General features: G+C 39.4%; 1 protein-coding gene across 1 annotated transcript; it reads left to right on the plus strand.

Annotated features, from left to right (window-relative positions):
• Window positions 1-435: 435 nt before the first annotated feature.
• si:dkey-37g12.1 (atrial natriuretic peptide receptor 1) lies at window positions 436-24,591 on the plus strand. The gene is made up of 27 exons (XM_017460855.3): window positions 436-550; window positions 2,331-2,516; window positions 2,612-2,733; window positions 2,851-2,940; window positions 3,101-3,246; window positions 4,148-4,269; window positions 5,484-5,630; window positions 5,733-5,887; window positions 6,292-6,427; window positions 6,585-6,676; window positions 6,780-6,918; window positions 8,355-8,433; window positions 9,916-10,015; window positions 10,712-10,804; window positions 11,024-11,101; window positions 12,485-12,589; window positions 12,945-13,016; window positions 14,372-14,519; window positions 15,350-15,502; window positions 16,360-16,534; window positions 19,371-19,508; window positions 19,778-19,901; window positions 20,201-20,269; window positions 20,397-20,571; window positions 22,005-22,103; window positions 22,294-22,385; window positions 23,940-24,591. Exons 1-27 carry the CDS (start codon window positions 544-546, stop codon window positions 23,985-23,987), a joined length of 3,090 nt encoding a protein of 1,029 aa, XP_017316344.3. The 5' UTR covers window positions 436-543; the 3' UTR covers window positions 23,988-24,591.
• The last annotated feature ends 508 nt before the right edge of the window (window positions 24,592-25,099 follow it).

A 25,099-nucleotide genomic window follows, 5' to 3' on the forward strand; every position in this document is an offset into this window, starting at 1 on the left:
CAAATCTCCACTACTTCTACGTTATCCGTTATGTTTGAGATCTTAGTAATGTTTTGTCCTATTAAACATCATCAGAACTTGCGTGTCATCACATAAACGCTAACGTCTCACGGGGATAACAAAAGTACCGCACCGGACGATGACTTAGCGGCAGAATCATGCTAAATATTCCATTATAACCTTCTTCACGGGTTTCAGGGTGGAGTCTAAATGAATGAATGAATGAATGAATGAATCAAACATGCGACAAAGTCCACCAGGTCCTGTGCGAAAACAGGAAGTGATATCGTCAGAATAAACACAAACAAGTAAACAAATCATCGAGGAGCGAGTTCCCATGGACTGTATCGCTTGTTTTCCTGGACGACTGGCTGTTAAGAAGAACAGCGTCAGAGGCGGTGACACATCTCTGAGGTCTCTGGAGCTCCAGTACGTCTGGCTTCTCCGCTCATTTTTCTTTTTTTTTTTGTTTGGAGGAGAGATTTTACAATCTGGACGTAAACGACTTTCTCTCCTAGCGTCTCCTGGTTTTCCTTCCAAGGCATGAATAGTAAGTGATCAAATGTATATATTTATTTATTTTATCTCTTTGGTGTTGGTGATTACAGATGAGAACAAGTTCTGAATCACATACTGGAGACAAAATCTGCTCAGGATGCTCCTCATATATATATACATATATATATATATATATATATATATATACATATATATATATATATATATATATATATATATATATATATATATATATATATATATATATAAGAAATCATCTTTGTAAAGGTTGTTGTTTTGTGATATCTTCGTAGATTGGATTTATTCAGGCTACAGAGTGCATTTTGACGTCCAAGGTCAACGGTACATGTAAATGAATTATAAAGGGGTTTAAATGATGGAAAGGAGGCTGTGTGGAGGGAGGGGCGGGGCGGGGCGGGGAGGGGTGGTAGTGGTGTACGGATGCGATTAAATCGCTAAAATTTCGATAATATCCCTATCACTTTTTTTTTCTTTTTTTTTTCAGTTCTCCAGCGAGAATAGAAAAAGAATTTCCTTTTTTTTTAATCGACCTGGTGACATGTTAACGTTTTTCAATGAGCGGTCAATTCCTAGCATTTATTTTTCATTGAAAACGGAGAAAGATTTCATTCCAGTTCCACTAAAAGACACCATGCCAACAGAACCTCTACATTTTATTATTACCTCCGCCCTACTGGTGGAAAAACAACATTACAATTCTAACAGGAAATGAGTTCTCACTTCATTCTCAGCACCATCCATCCATCCATCCATCCATCCATCCATCCATCCACATCAGTCTGTTTCTCATCACCTGAGGTAAAAGTCACTCTCGGCGTCTCTTAAGTTTGCTTGTTTTGACTTCCTGCACTGTCCGTTAGACTTATGTGCGTTTTGCTATGACGTGTATCTATCCAAACACAAGATCAAAAACGTAATAAAGTCCGATTTATCTAGACAGCTTTGTTCAGACTGACTCTTCTGAGCAGTGTTTATTAAACTGGCTCGTTACACAACGTGATCTTTGCAGGCAGACCCTAAGGTACGGCTCGAATGTTTCCTAAATAAAACGTTTCCACATCATTTTGATGAAATATTTCGATGTTTCCTTAAAGTAGAGAATTATTTAGAGATTATTTAACCGATATACAGTGCTGCTTGAACGTTTGTGGATTTTAGAGGCCTTTAGTTGTGTAGATATTACTCTGGGTTCCTTTCTGACCTCGTGGACTATTACAGGTCTTGCTCTTGGAGTGATCCTTGTTGGTCTGCAATCCTGGGGAGGGGAACAACGGTCTTGAACTTCCTCCATTTGTACACAATCTGTCTGATCGGTGGAGTTCAAACTCTTCAGAGATGGTTTTGTGACCTTTTCCAGCCTGATGAGCTTCAACGACTCTTTTTCTGAGGTCCTCAGAAATCTCGCCACGATCCACTTCCACTAACACGTGTTGTGAAGATCAGACTCTGATAGATCCCTGTTCTTTAAATAAAACTCACACCTGATCGTCATCCCATTGATTGAAAACAGCTGACTCTAATTTCACCTTCAGATTAACTGCTAATCCTAGACGTTCACATACTTTTGCCGCTCACTGATATGTCGTATTGGATCGTTTTCCTCAATAAATAAACGATGAAGTATAATATTTCTGTCTCATTTGTTTAACTGGGTTCTCTTGATCTACTTTTAGGACTTGTGTGAAAATCTGATGATGTTTTAGGTATTTATGCAGATATGTAGAAAAATTCTAAAGGGTTCTCAAGGGTTAAACGTTGGTAAACGCCACCTTCCCTCTGTTGTGTCTCAGATTACGCTAAGGTCGTTCTGTCTGTCCTGCTGCTGCTGTTGGTGATGGTGCCGTTGTGTCTAAGCACCAGGTTCACCCTCCTCTTGGCCATGCCCAACACTTCCACACCTTTCAGCGTGGGCCGCATCGGAGCCGCGGCTCTCATCGCCATCGACGCGGTGAATAACAGCACGGAGATCCTGCCAGGTCAGGTCTGGGAGATTCATACCAGTTCTGACTACTTGAACAGACCACAATAGTGATTCTGTTTGAACTTTACGTTAACCGATCGGCGTCTTTAGGTCACCAGCTCGACTTTCGGTACGTGGACGATGAATGCGACGATCTGGTCGGCCCGGGAAGGATCGTCGCTCTGCAGCAAAAACACAATTTCAGCGCATTCATCGGCCCCTGCTGCTCAAACGTGCGTGACGCTTAACTACGCTGGAAAGTAGTAGTCTGACACACAGTCAAGTAAGGAATAAAACAAAAACATGGAAATAGAACTCAACAGCGTTTCCTTTATTATGCCTTGTTTAAGGTGTGTGCAGTGACGGCTAAGCTAGCGGCTTACTGGAACATCGCTATGGTCAGTCCTGTTTGTGCAGATCAGCAGTTTTTAGACAAAAAGGTAAATCTTATACACGTATAAAAGCGACTTAGTATTATTCTCATGCTTAGAAATTATTTACGAGTTCTTTATTGTGGCATTTGTAGTGTTAAATGCTAATTCGTCTATGCTAGTTTGTCATTTTGTGCGTACTTTAATTTTATGTGTGAATTGAGTGCAGGCGTTTCCCACCCTGACGCGAGTGTTCGGGCCCTTCACCAAGTTGGGAACCTTCTTCGTAGAGATTTGTAAGCAGTTCGGATGGCAGCGTATTAGCATCATTTATAACAAAGAACCCACGTGGAGTACTCCGGCAGAAGGGATTCGGTAGGTGGAGTCGAGCTTTAAGCTGCTGTTGTAGTAAAACGGCAGTGAAGTTCGTATTGTAATAAAACTAAAACTGTAACAAAAGTTCTTTTTAAAGATTTCTCTAGTTCAGCGTGGAAGAGTAGGGGTTGTACACAAAAAAATGTGATCTACTTTCTAAACAAAACAAAGCACATTAAAAAGTATGTTAGCACTTCTGATATTCACATATTTTATATGTTTATTTATTTATTTATTTATTTATTTTTAAAAAGCAAAACAACCTAAACAAAAGTGAATTTTTAAATTGCAACTTTAAAATAGTATCTAAAACACACAAAACAATATAGCAACACACCTGTCAGTCTGTCCCTAGACCTGAATAAATAAAACGAATAAATTCTAGCTTAATTCTAATACTATATTGTCACTGAATTCAAAAGAACAATCATGTTAAAATAATAATAATAATATTTTAATATGTTTCCAAGTACAATCTAAAACTAAAATGAAGCTAAACTAAAAAAAAAAATAAAAGTCTTTAAAAAGAAATGTGTATTTCAAGTAACAAAGCTAGAGTGATTTAAAATAACAAAAGAAATGAAATTTGAATTTTTTTGTATTGTATTTTAAAAAACAAACAAACAAAGATGGAAATGACTGACACAAAGTCTGTCCCTAAAAACTACAAAAATTAAAATGAATAAAATCTAAGCAAACTTAATCAAAGTAAATTACATATAAATTCAAATGTAAAAACCATGACTTATTATGTTATTTAAATGAATAATAATAAAGAAATATGTTATACAAATTTCAAAAAAATAATAAAAAATAAGAAAAACAATAAATAAAATCTGAAAATAAGAAAAACTATACCTGTAATCTCTTTAATGCTTGATACATTTTTATTTTGTTAAAGGTACCAAGCAGAGCATAATAACATCACAGTGGCAAACTATCTGGAAATTGATGGTCCTCCTACCCATAATTCCACTGTGCTGCAGTCGAAGGCTCTGACTGAGATCTCCAGCTCGTCGCGCAGTAAGTGAAGCTGGGGCGCAGTGGGTTTTTATGAATTACAGAAATCAATATTGACTTAAGTTTCATCTCGATGCTGTTTGTTCTTATTCTGAAGTTTAGTTTTGTATCTGTAACATGAAACTCATAGCTACTAACGTGTAGACATACAATTTAAGAAGAAACTTGTAGCTATGAACTTTTAGTGCGTTAATTTAAGAAGAAACTTGTAGCTATGAATTTTTAGTGCGTTGATTTAAGAAGAAACTTGTAGCTATGAACTTTTAGTGCGTTGATTTAAGAAGAAACTTGTAGCTATGAATTTTTAGTGCGTTGATTTAAGAAGAAACTTGTAGCTATGAACTTTTAGTGCGTTGATTTAAGAAGAAACTTGTAGCTATGAATTTTTAGTGCGTTAATTTAAGAAGAAACTTGTAGCTATGAATTTTTAGTGCGTTGATTTAAGAAGAAACTTGTAGCTATGAACTTTTAGTGCGTTGATTTAAGAAGAAACTTGTAGCTATGAATTTTTAGTGCGTTAATTTAAGAAGAAACTTGTAGCTATGAATTTTTAGTGCGTTGATTTAAGAAGAAACTTGTAGCTATGAATTTTTAGTGCGTTGATTTAAGAAGAAACTTGTAGCTATGAACTTTTAGTGCGTTAATTTAAGAAGAAACTTGTAGCTATGAATTTTTAGTGCGTTGATTTAAGAAGAAACTTGTAGCTATGAACTTTTAGTGCGTTGATTTAAGAAGAAACTTGTAGCTATGAATTTTTAGTGCGTTAATTTAAGAAGAAACTTGTAGCTATGAATTTTTAGTGCGTTGATTTAAGAAGAAACTTGTAGCTATGAATTTTTAGTGCGTTAATTTAAGAAGAAACTTGTAGCTATGAATTTTTAGTGCGTTGATTTAAGAAGAAACTTGTAGCTATGAATTTTTAGTGCGTTAATTTAAGAAGAAACTTGTAGCTATGAATTTTTAGTGCGTTGATTTAAGAAGAACATTGCAGCTATGAATTTTTAGAGCCACGGTTTAAATTCATAGCTGTGAACTTTTAGAGCCACAATTTATGAAGAAAGTCATAGCTGTGGCATTTTAGAGTGACAATTGAAGAAGAAATTCATAGTTATGAACTTTTAGAGTCTCGATCTGTCGTGAAATAAGATTATTTTTGTTGTTGTTTGTAGATTTAAGATGTACGTTGATGCTCTTTTAATGTTTCTCTTGTGGTGTAGTTGTAGTGATCTCAGCTCATGGCGAAATGGTGCGCAGTTTAATGATCGAAGCTCATGGTCAAGGTCTGACCAGCGGAGAATTTATCTTCATCTGTTTCATGCCCTACAGTCAGGATGAACTGTTCGGCAGTTTCGAATGGAACCAAGGTGCCATACTCATAAACGTTAAAAATGAAACTGGCTTGATGATGAAAAAGTAAAAATGTGTTTAACATTGAGGTTTTATTTTTGAATTTTTTTTATACTCAGGAGATGAGTATGACTCGGTGGCCAAGCAGGCCTATCAGGCACTTTTCATTCTGTCTATGTACAAGCCTGATGATGAGCGTTACAGAGCTTTCGCTGAGGATGTCATCATGAGGTCAAGGACGGACTTTGGCTACATGTATGAACCTCATGAGAAGGTTAGTTTGGGGGGGGGGGGGGGGCATATTCTCACTCATGAAATATTCTGTACAATGGCATGACCTAGTAGAACAGACCTGTCCTGGGCCTATTAACAAAACAATCAATCTATTCAATTATTTTAATACAGCGATATGAATTGAGATCTCTTTTATGAGTTTAAGCTGTGAATATGGATCCTGGCTTTAATTTTAATTTGAAGATTCTCTTATAATTCTTTTGCAAATCTTCTTCTCAGCACCTTTATGAATCTGCTTTAAGAAGAAACTCATAACTAGCCACTTAGTAGAAATTTTATTGGTAAATTTTATATATATATATATATATATATATATATATATATATATATATATATATATATATATATATATATATATATATATATAATTATGTCCTCTAACAGGTATCGGTTCTGGCAGCTATCGCTCATGACAGCGTCTGGATTTACTCTCTGGCTTTGCATGAAACTTTGACCGAGAACTCCGACCCGTTTAATGGTTTTAAGGTCACTCGGCGGATGTGGAACAGAACCATCATGGGTTAGTAAAAAAATTAAAAATAGCTGTCATCTCTAATCTGAATTTAGGCCATAAATTGATGGGGTTTTTTCCCACAGAAGATTGAATTTAAAATAGCAGATACATTTCAGTGCAGAGAAGGTTATTATGGGATGTCTCTTGGTGGCCTTTTCACCAGGTATCCAAGGAGATGTGACGATCGATGCTAGCGGGGACCGTGAGCCGGCTTACATGCTGAAACACATGCAGAGCAGTGACGGCCAGTATCAGGTCTCTCTCTCTCTCTCTCTCTCTCTCTCTCTCTCTCTTTTCATCAGGATTCAGTACATGTGAGCAAACACAGCATTATTCTCATCCTCCTCCTTTTTTGTAGGTCATTGCTAACTACTTTGGGACCCGTAAGGTGTATGAGGCAGTGGAAGGAATTCACATCAGCTGGCCTGGAGGAAGGCAGAGTCCTCCTAAAGATTCCCCTCCATGTGGATTTAAAGGAGAACTCTGCACCAGCACAGGTACTAGTTACATTCAATGTAACTATAAATAGAATATAAAAAAAAAAGTGTGTGACTTTCTGTAAATATAAAATTGTAATCGTCGACACATTTCTATGGCGTGCGAGGAAATCCAGGACGTGCTGTTATAGGAAAATACCGCCACCTCATCGCTGCTTGTTTTCCTACACCAGCACGACACGGAGTGTTTTATTATTTACTAAATGAAATTGTTAATAGTAACAACAAATGATTAGCAGAACAAAAAGAGAGAGACAGAGAGAGAGAGAGAGAGAGAGAGAGAGACAGAGAGAGAGACAGAGAGGGAGAGAGAGAGAGAGAGACAGAGAGAGAGAGAGAGAGACAGAGAGAGAGAGAGAGAGACAGAGAGAGAGAGAGAGACACAGAGAGAGAGAGAGACAGAGAGAGAGAGAGAGAGAGAGAGAGAGACAGAGAGAGAGAGAGAGAGAGAGAGAGAGACAGAGAGAGAGACAGAGAGACAGAGAGAGAGAGAGACAGAGAGACAGAGAGAGGACATTTGGGAAAAAAAAGAAAGAAAGAAAGAAATCCACTTGACATCTCTATTTATTTGTGTGTGTGTGTGTGTGTGTGTGTGTGTGTGTGTGTGTGTGTGTGTGTGTGTGTGAGAGAGAGAGTTCAATTTATACAGTGCCTTTTCCTTTACAAGTATGTAACACAAAGCAACATCAATAATAATTTTCAACAGAAAATAAATTGTTGTAGGCTGATGTGTGTGAATGGGTGTGTGATTGTGCCCTGTGATGGGCTGGCCCCCCATCCAGGGTGTCCCCCGCCTCATGGCCCGAGGCCCCTGGGAAAGGCTCCAGGCTCCCTGCGACTCTGTGTAGGAAATGGATGTATATATATACACATATATGTAAATGTAAATGTAATTATAAATCTGACCTGCTCTGGAGTTGTTGCAGATTTCAGATCAACAGGGGGCGCTAGAGACTCAGATTTGCCCCGTACCCTGAGCTTTTGGGACAAGATCATGCGCTTTCAACTTGTTTCCACTTCACCAAATGAGAGCTTCATGACCTCTGCTCTTCTGCTTTGATTAAAAAAGATGAAGAATGGAGAGAAAATATAGAGATCGCCCTCTGAATTATTCACCCGTGCCTTCCAGGTCTAAAACTCCATCTTACTGGAACCATAGATCTGACTTTATTATAATTTTTTATGATATTTTACACATATATATATATATATATCTATATATATATATATATATATATATATATATATATATATATATATATATATATATATATATTTAGCAATGTACTGATTTTTGTCCAGCAGACAGGTTGTCTTCAGAAGACAGGTTGAAGTAATAAAAGCGTGAGATTGCTTACGCAACCTGAGTTCTCCTGGCTAGACGTCATTTTATTTGAAACAAAAGACACTCATTGTGAACGTTCTGTGTGTTTCAGAGAGCAGATTTTCATTTGCAGCGGGACTGATTGTGGGATTGATTGCCATAGGGACTCTTTCAGTTTGTATTCTCTACAGGTAATAAACACACATCTATTAACCCCTTTTACGCCAGATTTTGGTGTTCGATAAATAAATAAATAAATAAATAACTTCTGAAACATTCTGACTGGCAAGTTATTCACTAAGATTTAATTTGGACTGCTTTTTTTTTAAAAAAAAAAAACTTTGAAGTCCAAAATGATTGAAAATCTCTCTATTTTTTTTTTTTTAAATAGCTCTTTAGAAAACAAAAAAAAACAAAAACTAATTCACTTTGCAAAAAATTTTTTAATATAGTAACCTTGATCTAGTATTTCCTATTAAAAGATTACAATACACCAAAATATATGATTTTATGAACATATAATACTAAACCTTTCTAGACATTTCCATTCATTTCCTGAATGTGTGTTATGTCAACAATCCCATAAGCATTTGGAACTGGAAAATATTTCAAGGATGTTCAAACCCAAAATACATCCTCTGACTAATCCTAGCTCGTTTCCAATATTCGGCTGGACACAAAAAGAAGCAGTGAAGCAGTGGTGGAAAGATTAGTGCACCTTAAACAACTTACGTAAGGGCAAACGAGCCGTGAAGCTATTTTTCGACGATGCTTTCAGATTCAGAGACTGAAAATGCGTAAATGAAGCTACCGCTGGAATGTAAGCATGACTTGGCGTGCCTAGTGATGAACTTACATAAGAATAAGCAAAGCAATAAAAGATGTGGAGACGGTGGGATTATTTAACAGTCCTGACGCTGCCTCCAGCTCTCTCTTCAAGGGAAATGAACAAACAAACAAAAAAAAACGCTTAGCACTGGATTCGAATCAATCGATAGAGTAAATAGAACTTTTTTGTTAACTTTTGTTAGATTCGAGATTCAAGAACCTGCTCATTCATCCGATCATCCGATCGGCCAATCGTGTGGCAGAAGCTCAATGCATAAGGTCATGTAGATAAAGGTCAGGAGCGTCAGTTCATACCAAACATCAGAACAGGGAACAATGTGATCTCGGGACAGAAATCCGAGGCTACGGTGGGAACGAGTTCACCTAAACTGGACTGGTGAAGATTGGAAAAACATTGTTTGGTCTTTATCCAGTCTTCATCTGTTCAGTTTTGATGTCCACTGAAGCCTCAGGTTGTAGTTCTTGGCTGACACAAGTGGAACCCCATGAGGTCTTCTGTGGTTGCAGCGCATGCGCCTTAAGGTTCTGAGATGTTTTTCTGCTCACCACACTTGTGGATATTTCAGTTATCGTAATCTTCCTTTTATCTCAAACCCCTCTGGGTGCATTCTCCTCGGATCTCTCTAAAATCAGATGTTTGATGAGAACTAAAGCCCTTGACCTGTATCTGCATGATTTCATGCATTACGTTGATGCATCGCGATCCGAGTACTCAGGATATCTCTCGCGTCCTTATACATGCTGCGGGAGAAGATATCTAAAAATATATTAAGGATAACGAATAAAATCACGACGATGATTGAAATCTCGAATCTTGTTAACAGGAAGTACAAACTGCAGCAGAAGGCCTCCATGATGCTGTGGAAGATCGATGCCAGTGATGTCATCATGATGGAGTCTCGCTGTTCGGCAGAGGCGAGCCAGGTGAGAGATCTCGATTAGAATGAATGATTATGAACCTTTTAACCCCTTTAGACCCTATAGCCTGTTGCAGCGAATTTAATCGTCACGATACACAATTGTTTTTGTGTAGGACGTCCAATAGCAATATCAACTGAAGTATAAGTAGTGCAGCTGCAAAGCACAGGCTTACGGCAACGTTACTGAGAACAGGAACGTGTTCAGCGGATGCTCCACGACATTAATTTGACTATAAATGCATAAAAAAAAAGTATGATGTATTGTTTCGTAATAAATAAATGAAAAGATGTCAGTGTTGACAAATTGCTGTGGTATAATAACTTCCCTATAACAGCATGATACTGAGCATTTGACTTCCATAGAAATGGGAAATGATAGTAGTTTTCCCCCACAGCTTAGTGAGAGTAGTGTACAATATCCTGCTCTCCTTATCACGTGTTATCTTTATTTTAAACACTTAAAGCCATTTATTATGAAGTTACCGCGTTGCACTGCATGTCGTGCTCGTCATGTCACTCTTGGCGGTTTTGCATCTGGTCGTAATGATAGGCCTTTCGCTACACGTATTCCATGCTCATGCGGTTGCGTCAGAACCGTTCAGCAGACGGACATTTCGCACACATTGTAAATGAGCAGTTTCGGTAGCTCACTTTTAAGGCAGTTAGATTTTCCATTTACTCTGTCTCTCGCGCCAACCAGCTGCTGGGACGCAAATCCATACAGGCTTCACTCGAGTCCATCATTTTCATCATGCAGGACAAACCCTCAGCCCAGCCAACCGCTGTTTATAATGTGAGTATGCATGGCCTTGATATTTCTCTAGCTCTTAAAGAGGGACAATCATGTTCGTGCATCATTTAACCTGCGAGAGTCTGGTCACGGTGACCTCGTGTATAATTAACCTCAGAGACGATTTCATCAAACCGCTCGATAGGCCGTGTAGTTAAATGTTGCATAAGTCTAGCGTGTCCTAATGCTGTTCTGCTCTGTCTCGCTGTGCTCGGGGTAAAGGGGACTGTTTGCTGTGTTCGCTTCCTGAGTGTGAGAAGTGTGCATCTGAGCGGTGACCTCCTGACCGAGCTAAAACGGGTGAGCGCTTAAAGGAACATAGCAGTGAAAAATAAAAACACAGTTTAGTAAGCCATTTGTCTTGTTACGTATTACTTTGTAGCAAAGTTTTTATTTTATTTTTTGTATCTCACATGACCCATATGTGTTTTAATGAGTAATGAGTTGTTTGCTTTGATTCTAAGTCAAGTCTCAATCCTTAGCACAAGGAGAGTCCAGGGTCATAGGGTCCAGGATAAGTGCAAACATCTTAGCTCTAGTTTTAGAGTTAAGTCAAGGGTCAGTGTTGCATCTGAGAGTCTCAAGCTATAGAGTCCAGGGTAAGTCCCGAGTCCCAATTTGTAGAGTCTGACTTGAATCCAAAGTCCCAAGCTGTTAAGTCAGAGACAAGTCTTGGGTCCTAAGCTGCAGAGGAAGAATTGCATACAGAGTCAAGGTAGAGTCCAGAGTCCCAACTTGTAGAGACCAGGTCGAGTCTGAAGCTGTTAAATCCAGGTCAAGTCCTGAGTCCCAAGCTGTAGAGTCCAGGTCGAGTCCAGAGTCTGAAGCTGAAGAATCTAGGTCAAGTCCAGAGTCAATTCTAGATTACCAAGCCATTGAGTCCAGGTCGAGTACAGAATCCCAAAATATAGAGTCCAGGTCGAGTACAGAATCCCAAAATATAGAGACCAGGTCGAGTCTCAAGCTGTTAAATCCAGGTCAAGTCCCGAGTCCCAAGCAGTAGAGTCCAGGTCAAGTCCAGAGTTTCAAAACTTAGACTTCAGGTTAAGTCCAGCATCCTAAGCTGCAGAGTTTGTCAACGCCAAGTCAAGTCCAGAGTCCAAAGCTGCATATTTGAGGTTGAGACCAGAGTTCCAACTGTAGTCCGAGTTGAGTCCACCATCATGCTGTAGTCTAGTCAATAATCCAAACCCATATGTCTTGCTGTAAGTCATAGGTTTTGAAGTCTGTATCTAATCACAAGTCAGTTAAATTAGGGGATTAAGTGTGATTTAAATCTGAGACTCTAAATCTGTGATTTTCAGTACAGTATCTCTTGGCTTCAGCATTTTGACAGAATTCACAGTTTTGGATAATTGTTGTGTAGCCATTAAGAAACCACTGAGAATTTCCAAATAATACAATCAGACTAGTCCTGACATCACCAAATATCCACCCCAAACTGGTCCGAGTCTTCATAAATGTGCTTCCATCTTTAAAACATGCCATTCAGAAAAGGTTGTCCCACGATTGAAAGGGAATCTCATGCTCTCAACACTACCGCATCGCCAGTGTTTGGGGAATTTTCATTTAATGGTTAGACTTCTGAATTTGTTTACAGTGTTCATATTAGTGGTGGAATATATAGATAATAATGGAAATAACCAAGAACCACTGTATCTCCTTACCTTGTCTTTATACCAGTGCAGAGATTTGAGCCACCAGAACATCTGTAATTTCATTGGAGCATGCCTGGACTCACCGCAGCCAGTTATCCTGACCGAATACTGCCCTAAAGGAAGTCTGCAGGTTTTCACACACCTTTACCTCATTCATTTTTGCAAATATTAATTCGCACCCATGTATTTTCATTAGTATAGAGGGTGACATATTATATTGTCTAGCGCATTACTGTATATATTTCTCACACTTTAAAGGTTAACGCATTTCCCGAAGAGCTGAGCACAGGCGCGTACTTAATTAACAATATTTCATCATCTTACGGTCGAAAGTTAGGTGTATTCCGAGTCAGCTTGCTCAAGCCTTTCGGATAGTGGTTTAGTGATGAATTGCAGATCTGTGAGAGTCTGCGTAATACTATAAATCTGTAAACCTAGTATAAAATGTATATTATGTAGAGTAACTTTTGTCTTTAAATTGGCAGGACATTTTAAAAAATGACTCCATTAAGCTGGACTGGAGCTTCAAATGTTCCCTAATGCTGGATATTGTGAAGGTACATCGCTAATAATGCAGTGTGTGTGTGTGTGTGTGTGGGTGGGTTTTTGGATGGGTGGTGGTGGGGGGATGTTTGTGTGTGTGATTAATCTCCAACGTCCCATTCTCCATGGAATTGAAATCTCCCAGCGACTATCAAGTTGCCTTCAAGGAATGCACATACTTGACAGTTAGGAAAATTCTGACCTCGTTCTCAGAAAATAAAGGCTTAGGGTTGAAATTTCTTTTCTAAGAAATTTAAAAATATTGTGAAGCCCGATGTGCAAGTGTATTTCTGATTACATTTCATTTTTAATAAGTAAATTAATCTGTACACGAGTTTAGACTAGTACAGACTGCAGGTACGGTGACCCCGCAAATGTGAGGGAGAGGTTGCTATATTGAAAGGTGTAAATAGCAGGCAGGGTTACCAGGTCTCAGCCAAAATCCCCACTTTCTTCACATGTGCACAACACACCTTGATGGATTTATAATTTGCAGTATGTGGACAATCACCTCCAAAATCCCCCTTTCCCTCTTCCAAACTTCACACTATATCTTATAACAGAAACTTTTCTGTACGCACTGTCCACGCTTTACACTTTCACTTTGTGTGTCACAGCCTTTGGACTTTATTTTTTCACTGGCAACTTTGTTTCCATCAAAATAAGTCAGATGTAGTGTAAAAAAAAAAAAAGCAACCCTGGCAACCCTTCTCACTGGACAACAAAGCAACTTCATTATCATGATTAGAATAAGATGCACATTATTAATATTCCCCAGAATTAAACCATGTTTCTACCATCTTTCTGTACAAACAAAAAATTAAAGGAGCAGTATGCGATATTTACATCCCAGCACTCTAAGCTTAAGCTTTAACAATTGGGACAGAAACATAAAGGTTAAAATTGTGTATGTCTCATTAGATGTTGTTTAAAGAAACGATGCAAGGCTGGGGTCAGAGCTAGGGTTGAGCAGCCGTTCAACCTGGCAGCAGAGCTAATTTCCAGGCCAGAAAAACGCAAACATCTGCTTTAAATTTTTAAAGTAAGCAGTTCGTATGGGCATTAGAATGAAACGGCCACATTTTGACTCGCAGAAGCACTGCATCCCAGCTCTGTGGTAGTGCGTCAGCATTTCTGATCTTTCTGTACTGTAACATTCCCAAAACGTAAAATAGATCTGATAAATATTATTGGATGGTTATTTTTGTCAACCGTAAACAACGGGTCCCTGTTACGGATATACAGTATAGAAAGATAGAAAGCCAACATGCTGACTACTGTATAAAGGTGTGTATTAAAGCTAGAATGGATATTTTGTCCACTATATCACTAATAAACAGTAAGGGAAGACATGTGACCCCTGGTTTAGGGCATGGACTACCTTCACCGCAGCCCTCTACATTCCCACGGCCGCTTGTCCTCCTCCAACTGTGTGGTGGACAGCCGCTTCGTCCTCAAGGTCACTGACTTCGGCCTGAGCAAGCTGAGACACGCTGGCACAGTGGACCACTGGAGCTGTGAGTACATGTCTGGGGATTAAAGAGAAAAAAAACCCCACATGTTTAAGTTTTTGGATAATTATTAAAGGAGCAGTATGGGATTTTACAGCCCTCTGTTGTCTGTGAAGTGAATTACACATTGAAATAGAAGCAGAAAGATGAAATTGTGAGGTTTTTTTTTTTTTTTTTTTTTTTTCCTTGCATTGCTGCTTAAGGAAAAGATCTGAGGCAGAGCTGATTTCCAGGCCAGAAAAATGTAAACAGGTGCATTAAATGATTAAATTAATAATAATAATAATTAAAAAAAGCAGTATGTGATTTTTTACAGCCCCCTGCTGTAAGCTAAACGAATTACAATTGTAACAATTGTAATTGATCGCCTTTATTATAGAACCATCAAGATAACATCGTGTATGTCTCATGAAATGCTGTTTAAAGATCAAATGCAAGGCTTATCAGCTATTCAACCTGAAGATAGAGCTAATTTCTGGGCCAGAAAAAAATTGCGAATCGATGCTTTAAACCATGCTTTAAATGAATGAAATGTATGTGAAGTACAGTTGCAATAGGAGTGTAATAATAAAACTGTGCCGGGCTCATGAGTTGATTTTTAAAGGAAAGCTGCAGGGCTGAGCAGCCTTTTCCAGGCCAGAAAAATGCAAACGGATGCTTTAATAAGCAAACTCCATATTATTATCACGGTTTCTCTGGTAGATATTCGATTATATGAGTACTACATGTCGAGAAACAACTCGAAACATCTTTCTGACCACTGAAATTTCTTTGTGAGCAAACTTCAAACTTTGAGGTGGCGTTCGCGTCTCAGTGCGTGTTTTTCATCCTCTCAGCGCTGCTATGGAGAGCTCCTGAGATCCTGAGGCAAGCCGTTCCTGCTAGCGGCACTCAGAAAGGAGACGTGTACAGTTTTGGCATCATCGCTCAGGAAGTGGTGTACCGCAGAGGACCTTTCTACATCCCTAACAGCTCCCTCAAGGCCAGAGGTGCGTCTGAACCTCCGCTCAAAAATGCTTTAAAGCGCTCTAGGCTTTTACAGAGAACCCTTCTGAGACGTCTAAGGAGACAATTCAGAGCCGTTCTCGAGAGATTTCGACAAACTTTCAACGATTCGAGCTTGAAAGTTTGGAGACACTATGTATTTCAATTTCAAGAGACACTTATTCATTTCTATGAATAAATTTATTTAGGAAATAAAATGTTTTTTTTTTTGTTGTTTTGTTTTTTAAAAAAAAATGCTAACCGGACATGCTAACGCTCACCACTGCGTCTCTGTTACCGGTAGCGTGTTTGTTTGTTTTTTTCCATTCTTTTCGTTCATGTTCAGGATCTGCGATCTAATAAATAGTCTGCTTGCGTCCGTCTCTGCCACCGGACATTGGGGAGGATATTACAGATCTCAGAATGTTGATAATCCATGGATTCATTCGAAAATAAACTGACCGAAAGATGTGAAATAACATTGTATTTTCCTGACGAAGGAATAATATTTCAGCAAAATGTTCAATAGATACAATAAAATGTCGTAGCAGGTAAATAAATAAAGGGATTTAGACGACCCTTTGAATGAAGGTATTCGCAGCATCAACTGAAGACTTGTTTTTTTTTATTACGTATGCAAATATGCACATATTTAATTAGATGAAGTCTCATTTGCATAATTAAATGCAAATTCTTTGAACAAAAAAATGACACTTGCAAGAATCAACAGGCAGAGAAAAAGAATGCTCATTTATGTGTTACACATAATTTATCAAAATAAATGTTTTTTAAATATTTCTTGATTATTATCATTTTTTTGTAGTTTCCTCCAGTGTTTTTTTTTTCTTTCTCTCTCGCTCAGAGATCGTGGAGCTGGTGAAGGCGGGCGGGCGCAGGCCGTTACGGCCGCACGTGGACGCCTCCGAGTGCGAGGACGGTGTGGAAGCTCTGTTGCTAAGCTGTTGGAGAGAAAGCGCATCAGAGAGGCCGGATTTCTCCTCGCTCAGGACCACCGTCAAGAAAATGTGCCCCAGTGGGTCAGTACCGATGCAGCATTTCAATTCTGGATTAAAAAAAAAAAAAAAAAAAAAAGAAGGAACATATGAAATGTTATTACGTTATCGAATCGGATGCAGAGCGTACCTTTTCGGGCTGGATGGTGAATAAGTTTTCAACCAGAAATGGAAATTGTGAGGTGAAATGGAGATCGCGAAGCTTTTCAAGTAAACCGTCTTGCACCTTTGTTTGAGTGTTTTATGAAAAATTGCATGATGTTGGTTCAAATTTTCTCCACCCAGGTGTTCAGGTCATTAAATGAGAGCGACGTATTGTTTCTAAATCTAACTAGATTTACATGTTACATACTCATCGGCTTCTACATCTACGAAGCAAAGCAAGCTAACTGTACTAGCTATGTTTACTGTACCACTGTACCAGAGGCACTGCGACTTCCTTCCAAGCTTTATTTTCCTCTATAGACGTTTTATGAGAGGTCAAGATGAAATCACAGCTATTAGATTTGCTTCCATTTTTATTGATTTATTTATTTACATCAAACCATAAACAGGAGCTAAATATATGTAGGAACTAAAGTTGTGAGTGGGGAGCTTTAGACTACACGTGTCATACGATTGGTCCGAGGAATCACTCGAGCGAATATTTTGAGACTTACGTGTCGTTTTAGGAACTGATCCCGATGGATCGAGCGAGCGCAACGTGATCTGTGACACGACCTAACACGGTCACGTTTGATTATTTTGTTTTACGTTCGCGATACACTCCTAGGCAGAACCTTTTTCCCTCTTTATGTAACCAGTGTTTTCGTTCCGTTCTCAGAAAAACGAGAGGTCAGGAAGTAGGAGCACTTTCTTATGAGTCACACATTGACGTGCGCTGAGTCACTGCTTTGCCGCAGGGTCTCGGCTAACAGACGCGGTGTCTCATACACCGGATCCGTGCAGTAATAAACGGATCAAGCTGATGCTCAGCCTCCCTGTTCCTGACCTCGGAGATCCCCCGTAGTGACGGAGGTGTTCCTCCAGGGCCTGTTACAAGTAATTAGTGCGAGAGCAGGCATTTTTAGATAGACGCGGCTTTGTAGTTCACTCACTTGCTGTACGTTTAGCAGGACATCCTACGCAAAGGCTGTGCCGTTACTTATGAGCACCACGAACGACCGTAAAGAGAAATCTGCCACGAGCCATACCAGACGTGTCTGATAAATGCATGTACATTTAAACTGGTGTACACGATGTACATGATGTCAGAGTGACGTACGCACACCGTGTAAGGAATGAAACACTCCGTGGCGTGGCGTTACAGGAAAATAATCAACAACAAGGTGGTGTGATGAAATGAAATTACTTTACTAATACTTCCCCCAAAATAAATAAGCGAAAGGCTAAGGTATAAGAAACCTTTGACTACTGTCAGAGCTGCTGGTATAGGAAAGTAATCAACACCTTCTGACCAATCACAATCCAGAATTCACCAGTGCCGTGGGATACGTTGGGCCACTTTCAAATATAAACCATCTATTTCGATGCGCTTCTCACATCCTTTCTTTAACCGTATTCCCCTCTGTCACTCTTTCTGATACACTGATGTACTAGATTATGAAGAATTCTCTTCAGTTTCTCCTCCACTTCCTCTCTCTCTATACAGTTCTGAAGTGAACCCCCCCCCCCCTCTCTCTTTTCTTTCCTCCCCAGTGGTTACAGGAAGTTTCTTCTCTTCTTTCCGCTCGTCCTCGGGATGTGTAAGTGAGAATCGCTCTGCCGTGGCTTTCACTGTTAATAAAAAAAAAGAGGCAGAAGCGAGACGCAGATGATCATTAATAACACTTAGCGCTGACGGCCCTTAATGAGCTACACAAACACACAGCATGATGGGACGCCTCCAGGGACCAATGACACGCTAGGAAGAAGACACGGCGTCCCCCGAGAACAAAGCTGTCACTGTGTATCACGCAAAGTGTTCTTCCTGCTCCCAGAGATGGGGGGGGTGTGTGTGTAAGAGAGACAGACAGAAACAGAGAGATAGACAGATAGAAAAACTGGTAGAGAGAGACAGAGAGAGAAACAGGCCGACGGACAGATCGATAGAGAGAGCGAGAGAGAGGACAGATAAAGAGAGAGACTGAGAGAAAAACCTGGTAGAAAGAGACAGGGCGAGATAGATGGACAGATAAATAGATAGAGAGAGAGTAGTAGAGAGACACACATAGTGAGACAGACTAATAGAGAGAGTAGTAGTGAGAGAGAGACAGATGAGAGAGACAAAAAGAATGGTAGAGAGAGAGAGTGGTTTATAAGAAAAGAGACAGATAAAGTGGTAGAGAGAGACAGAGACAGACAGATAGAGAAAGTACTGTAGCAGTGAGACAGAGAGAAAGACAGACAGGGAAAGCAGTAGAGAGAGAGACAAATAGAAATGTTTGAATTTGATTCATAAAAAAATCAAGAGGGGTGAAAACTTTTGCACTCTTACCTTAATCCGGTGCTGTTATGATGTTCTCTGTGTCAAAGATGCATCTAAAAAATGGATTGTTTTCCATTTCAAATATATTTATTGGTTCAATTGCAACAATAGTGTATCTGTTTATCTCAGACAGCACTGCGCCATCTGATCGCCACTACATGACGTAAATGTTATTTATCGCCCGCTAAGTGTGTTAAGTGTGACTCTCTGGAGTCTGTGAGTCAGAAAGTCCTGGCTCATTGACAATTACAGTACATAAATCATCCCCATTTTATCAATATGCACTAATGATGCACTGAAAGATGCTCTTAGGATTCATGGATTGGTTGTGGAATAGGTTTTAGAGTGTGTAAAATTCATCCAGATCTTTCTGTGTGTGTGTGTCAATGGTAGTGGGAAGATCCTGGACGATTTGTTGTCACGTCTGGAGCACTACGTGTGTAATCTAGAGGAGATGGTAAGCGACCGAACGGCTCAGCTGCAGGAGGAGAAGAAAAAAGCAGAGGCTCTCCTTACCCAGATGTTGCCACGGTAACCTCTCGACGTTCTATCAGGGACACATGCACACTCCTGGGAATGTATGATGATGAGATGCTCCTGCTGCCTTGCATCACTTAAGCCTTAAGCACATTAGCCACCTCTATACCTCTGTATCTCTATATCTTATATATTTGAGCAGATATAGCGATGACAAAGTTGCCAAATCCACACTCGCACCTGTTCTGACGCCTGACCCGATAACCTTGTGACGCCGTCAAAGAGCCTCTTAAAAGCCACTTGACTGTCCTGTGTATTTTTAGATCCGTAGCCGCGCAGCTCATAGCCGGGAGGACGGTGCGAGCCGAGACCTACGACTGTGTCACTGTTTATTTCAGTGACATTGAAGGCTTTACGGAGATGTCGGCCTCCCTCACGCCGATGCAGGTGATTACTCTCACTAAGCATAGTCACGCTGAAGGATGTAGAAGGATTTGGGGGATAACCAGCATGGGAGATGAAAGAATGCACACTGGAATGAAAATAAAGTTTCATTAACTGTGGCGTAATCCCGAAATTCAGAAATACGTATATTCCAGGGAAGCTGCAGAAACTGTTGCTAATAGTGATTGGACAGCCAGAATGATAAATCTGGGCCTCGGATTGGTCAGTTAAGCTAATGAAGCTAGACTAATGAAGCCCGCTTAATGTTTTCAACAAAAGTAGTTGTTTTCTTTTTCTGAAAGGTGGTGAACATGCTCAATGACTTGTACACACATTTTGACAACATCATCGACAACCATGATGTGTATAAGGTCGGTATATAACATGAAAGGATGACGACTGCCATTGATCAATGAAAAAAAAAAAAAAAAAAAAATGATGAAAAAAGTTTGATAACAGATCACAGGTTTGCAAACCTGGTTCCTCTTATCTCCTCAGGTAGAAACAATAGGCGACGCCTACATGGTGGTGTCAGGCCTTCCTATAAGAAATGGAGACGAGCATGCCAGAGAGGTAGCCAGAATGTCGTTAGCCGTAGTGCAGGGCATGGAGCACTTCCAGAGCGTACACGTTCCCGAACAGCGTCTGAAGGTCCGCATTGGAATTCATTCAGGTTAGACCAAGAGACTCGATAGAGCATTCATGAACATGAAGTTAAATATTTACTGACATAACCTGGAGACTGGGGGATAAGTAGATCCTTCAAGAATCAGGATGTAGGATCTAGACATGGTTTGGAATGAGGCCCAGACAAAGGAAACTTTGGGGTTCTCTGTACCAGCAAATGAGGCCGAGATTGATACTGATTCCCCATTTCCAAATGGCTCCCAAAACTAAGGGAAGATCTTTGTGGAATTTAGGAGAGTCCTCAAGACTAGACAACGTTCCAGAATCTTACCCGTCGTTGCTTTCAGCGTGGCGCTTCCACAATGTCCTAAAGCATCACAAATTTACACGGTTATTATTAGATTGGTTGTCGGCTCTGATGATTTGTGGAACGTCTGTCTTTTACCTGGAGATGAATAAAGAGTATGACTTGAGCAATATGGTAATATAATATCAGTATCACAATAAATCTCGCAGCTTGTTCAAGGCTGTCCGGGGTTCTTTCAGTGGGTTCTATCGTTCTCATTGGGTACATACGCATTTTCAGGCGGGTTTTACCTCTCTAATTAGGTTCGCTCATATTAGTATAAGTTGTACCTTTCTAAACAGATTCATCACAACGTTTTTGGGTTAGATTTTGCTTTCTGAAGAAGTTCAGCGGTTCTTGCATGGGTTCTAGCTTTCTAAACATGTTTGCTATAGGTGTTCCATGTCGATTCATCAGTGGTTCTTTACAAGGGATTCCGTGAGGGTTCTTCGGATAGTTCTACCTTTTCGAAAGGCTCATGAGATTGATTGTAGCGTTCTAACAGCTTGGTTGTTTGTTTGTTAAGGGTTCTTTGCATGGGTTCTAGCTCTCTAAAAAAGATTCCATGAGGGTTCTTTGGATATTTCTACCTTTTTGAAGGGTTCATCAAATGGAGTGTAGATTTCTTAAAGCTTGTTTGTTTGTTAATGAAGGGTTGTAGCTGAAGTTCTTCAGAAGGGTCTACATTTGAAAGAAATTCATGATTATGGTTCCAGATTTAAAAAAAAAAAAGTGCATTAAGGGTTTTTAGGTAGGGTTTTAGCTTTCTGGGTGGGGGTCTAGCTTTTGAAAGAGGTTCATCAGGTCTTCTCTGGATGTTTAAGGGTCCTAGAGAGGGTTTAAAGATGAGTTTCCATGGAACCTTGTGTAAATAGGAAACCCTTTTGCTTCTACCAAGGGTTCTACTGAGAATCCTTAAGGGGTTTAAAGTTCTAGATTTGAGCATTCTTCTCTGTTTATTTCAGAACAACAGCTGATCTTTGTTTTAGTTTTTTTTGCGCTTACTAGTTCTATTTATACATATTACTATTATTACAATATTTCATAGTTTGACTCACTATTACCCTGTAACAGGTCAACCCACGACACAGTGGCGGGTTTGAAATGTAAAATGGATGCTGTTTTTGTTCCAGGGCCGTGCGTTGCTGGTGTTGTGGGTCTAAAAATGCCACGCTACTGTTTATTTGGAGACACTGTCAACACTGCCTCGAGGATGGAGTCATATGGTTTACGTAAGATAAAATCCTGAGAATGTTATCACGACAGTTTGGATCAAGATTAACTTTCGAGTGTCATGAAGACCGTATACATTTAAGCTTAAACGTAGCCATGGAATTCGAGACATTTTACCTGCTAAACTTTAGAGACATGGTTGTGTTTGGAGCGTTTGTAAGTCGAAACGATATGTTTCTGCTTCTTCAGCATTGAAGATCCATGTGAGCAGTTCTACTAAATCTCTATTGGACACTTTTATGGCATTCCAGTGCGAGCTGAGAGGAGACATACACATTAAGGTACAGCGTACGAGTGTCAAGTTCACCATGCAGTCGTGTCGTTCAACTCCACAGGCTCCGTTTGTTCCTGTTATGATGTGTTGCTATTTTGGTTGGGAGTAAGAATTTTCCTGTTCTTGCTTAGTTGCTATTTTGATAGTGAGAAATGTGTTATTTTACAAACCCGTGTTCTCGCTCTGTAGAAGAGTTCATTCTGGGTGATTTCAGATGGATTCTCGCTTTCTAAAGGGATTGGGTAACAACTAGTGTTGTTCAGACAGTCATAGCTTTTTAAAGGGGTGCATTAAGAGTTCTTGTAATGGACTCGCACTTCTAAACAGGTTCATTACGGGGTTTTTGGATGTTAAAGAAGTTCACCAAGTTCTTTGGATGGGTTCTAGCATGGGTTCAAGCTTCCTAAAAGGGTCCGTCTGGGCTTCCACCTCTCTAGAGGAGTTCATCAAGGTCGATTAAAATGGATTCTAGCTTTCTAAAAGGATTTGGTAAGGGCATGTTGGATGGGTTCAAGCTTCCTAAAGGGGCACGTCTAGAGTTCTAGCTTTCTAAAGGAGTTGAGAATGTGTTCTTAATAGTATTGTTTAGGTGCTCAGAGCTTATTAAAAGTGTTCATCCAGGGTTCTTCAAATGCTCTCAAATCCCTTCTAAAGAGGTTCATCCGACGTTCTAACGTTCTAAACAGGTGGAAGTTTTTTTCTTATTTGTTTAAAAATAAAATGTTTTATTAGTTTTAGCTTTCTAAAGGGATTTGTTAAAGGTTCTCCGATCGGGTTCTAACTAGGCTTGTTTGGATAGTTATACTGTAGCTCTTCAAATGGACTCTTTCTTCTAGGTATCCGAATGGGGTTCTTTGAAGATTTTGAATGGGTTTTAGCTTTCTAGTTGAGCTTTGGGTTTGCTCTAGCATCCTAAAAGGGGTTTGTTAAGGGTTGTTGGAATGGGGTTCTAATAGCTTTTTAAAAATTTTAAGACTGTCAAGGGTTCGTCCTAGCTTCTAAAGCCGAGTATCTTTCTAAACAGATTTCTTTAATGTTTGTTTTTTTTTTTTTTTTTCCCCCTGGATGAGTTTGATCTTACTAAAGAAGTTCATTGAGCGTTTTTGGATGGGTCCTAGCATTCTAAAAGGTCCAGTATTGCACATCTCGGTGCAGATGCACAGCTGGAAACAGAGTGAAAATGAATTGTATATTATTCTGAAAATGTCAACGCGCTAAACCAACGGAAGCAAAAGAAACGAAGGGAGCTGATTTGTTTTGATATCGCACGAGTACATCTAACCACACTTCTTGAACATGAATTCATTCTAGCCCTGCCCCCTTTTATAACCACACCCCTTTAAGTCACAAAAATACGAAGATTGTATGCTTTATTTTAGCATTTGTATCGATGGTAAAAACCAGTGAGGATCCAATATCTCCTCATGTATTATATTTTCGTTTTACAATATCCTGTTGCCATTGTCTTTTATGAAACATAACCAAACATTCCGCTCTTGTTTGGAGACACTGTGACAGGACGATATCGCGGCATTTTCTTACCGCATGTATTCCGTTACAGGGAAAAGGTTTGGTAAGAACGTACTGGCTTCTGGGAGAGCGGCGCTGAACATGCTCTGCTTCTCTCTTCACTTGCTGTGTGACCCGGAGAAGAAGGTTTACACGGTTCGGTTTTTCATTACTTTCCTTTTGTAATATCACAGTTCACTGAGCAAATTTCCAACCGAATCGATTTACACACAATCATTTTCCCACAGCTGCACTTCTACCTGCACCGTCGTAATGACTTCTTCTTAGATCTGTTGTCGGTTAAGTGCTAATTTCACCCGCCGTGTACCAATAAGCACCTCGTTATGTTGTACACAAACAGAAGACGTGAGAAGGAACATGAACATTTGTTAACGACTATTAAGGGCAGAAACTCAGCAAAATTTTCACATTTATTTCAATACAATGACTCCAATAAACTTTTTTTTTTTTTTTTTTTTTTAAGTACATAAGAAATTCTGTGTATTTCTCGGATAAAAGGTACGGCACACATTTTAGTTCATCAAAAGGTGCTATAATATTCCTTATATACAGTAATAATGTTTCTCTACAATGATGCAAAAGATGTACCCTTGACGTGTCACTTCACTTTAAAAAAAAATAGGGTTTAAAAGTGTTTTTACTGTAAAATATTTCACCGTCATTTAATAAAACCTTCATTTATGCGTTCTCGTACGTTGTTTTCTCCAAGGTAGCAACAAACAAAAAAACAAACAAAATGTAGATAGAATGAACTGGTACTGTATGTAAACATTATTCTTTGTTGTTGTTGTTGTTGTTGTTGTTGTTTTTTAAAGTGCATGTTCAGAAGTATGTAATAATTTGCAGTATTTACACCATTATTTTTTACTTGAGGTAACTTTAACCAATCAATAAATAGCCTATTAAATAGCAAACAGCATGCATGTAAACAAGGGCAGGCAAGAGCAAAAACGTGAAGAGTAGAACTCGTTCAAAACCAGAGAAACAATCAATGACTCAAACGGTTTAACACAGACTGGTACAAAACACACAGAGCGTATACTTCATAACGAACACGAGAATGGGATCGAGAGTCTGTTTAATCTGTGAGAGTGGTGGTGATTGTAATTGAGTCCAGATGTGTGCGGTCAGTCATATGGCGAGTGTGACCGTGGGTACACGGCAAAATCCCCAGTGTTGATTTGAATTCTA

This window comes from Ictalurus punctatus, chromosome 29, assembly GCF_001660625.3.
Source record: "Ictalurus punctatus breed USDA103 chromosome 29, Coco_2.0, whole genome shotgun sequence".
In the NCBI taxonomy this organism is placed as follows: domain Eukaryota; kingdom Metazoa; phylum Chordata; class Actinopteri; order Siluriformes; family Ictaluridae; genus Ictalurus; species Ictalurus punctatus.

What these genes read in the sequence shown, in the direction of transcription:
- si:dkey-37g12.1 (XM_017460855.3), top strand. An exon ending in CCGCATTGGAATTCATTCAG is followed by an intron (nt 20,572 to 22,004) that starts GTTAGACCAAGA and finishes TTTTTGTTCCAG; the next exon opens with GGCCGTGCGTTGCTGGTGTT. An exon ending in GATGGAGTCATATGGTTTAC is followed by an intron (nt 22,104 to 22,293) that starts GTAAGATAAAAT and finishes CTGCTTCTTCAG; the next exon opens with CATTGAAGATCCATGTGAGC.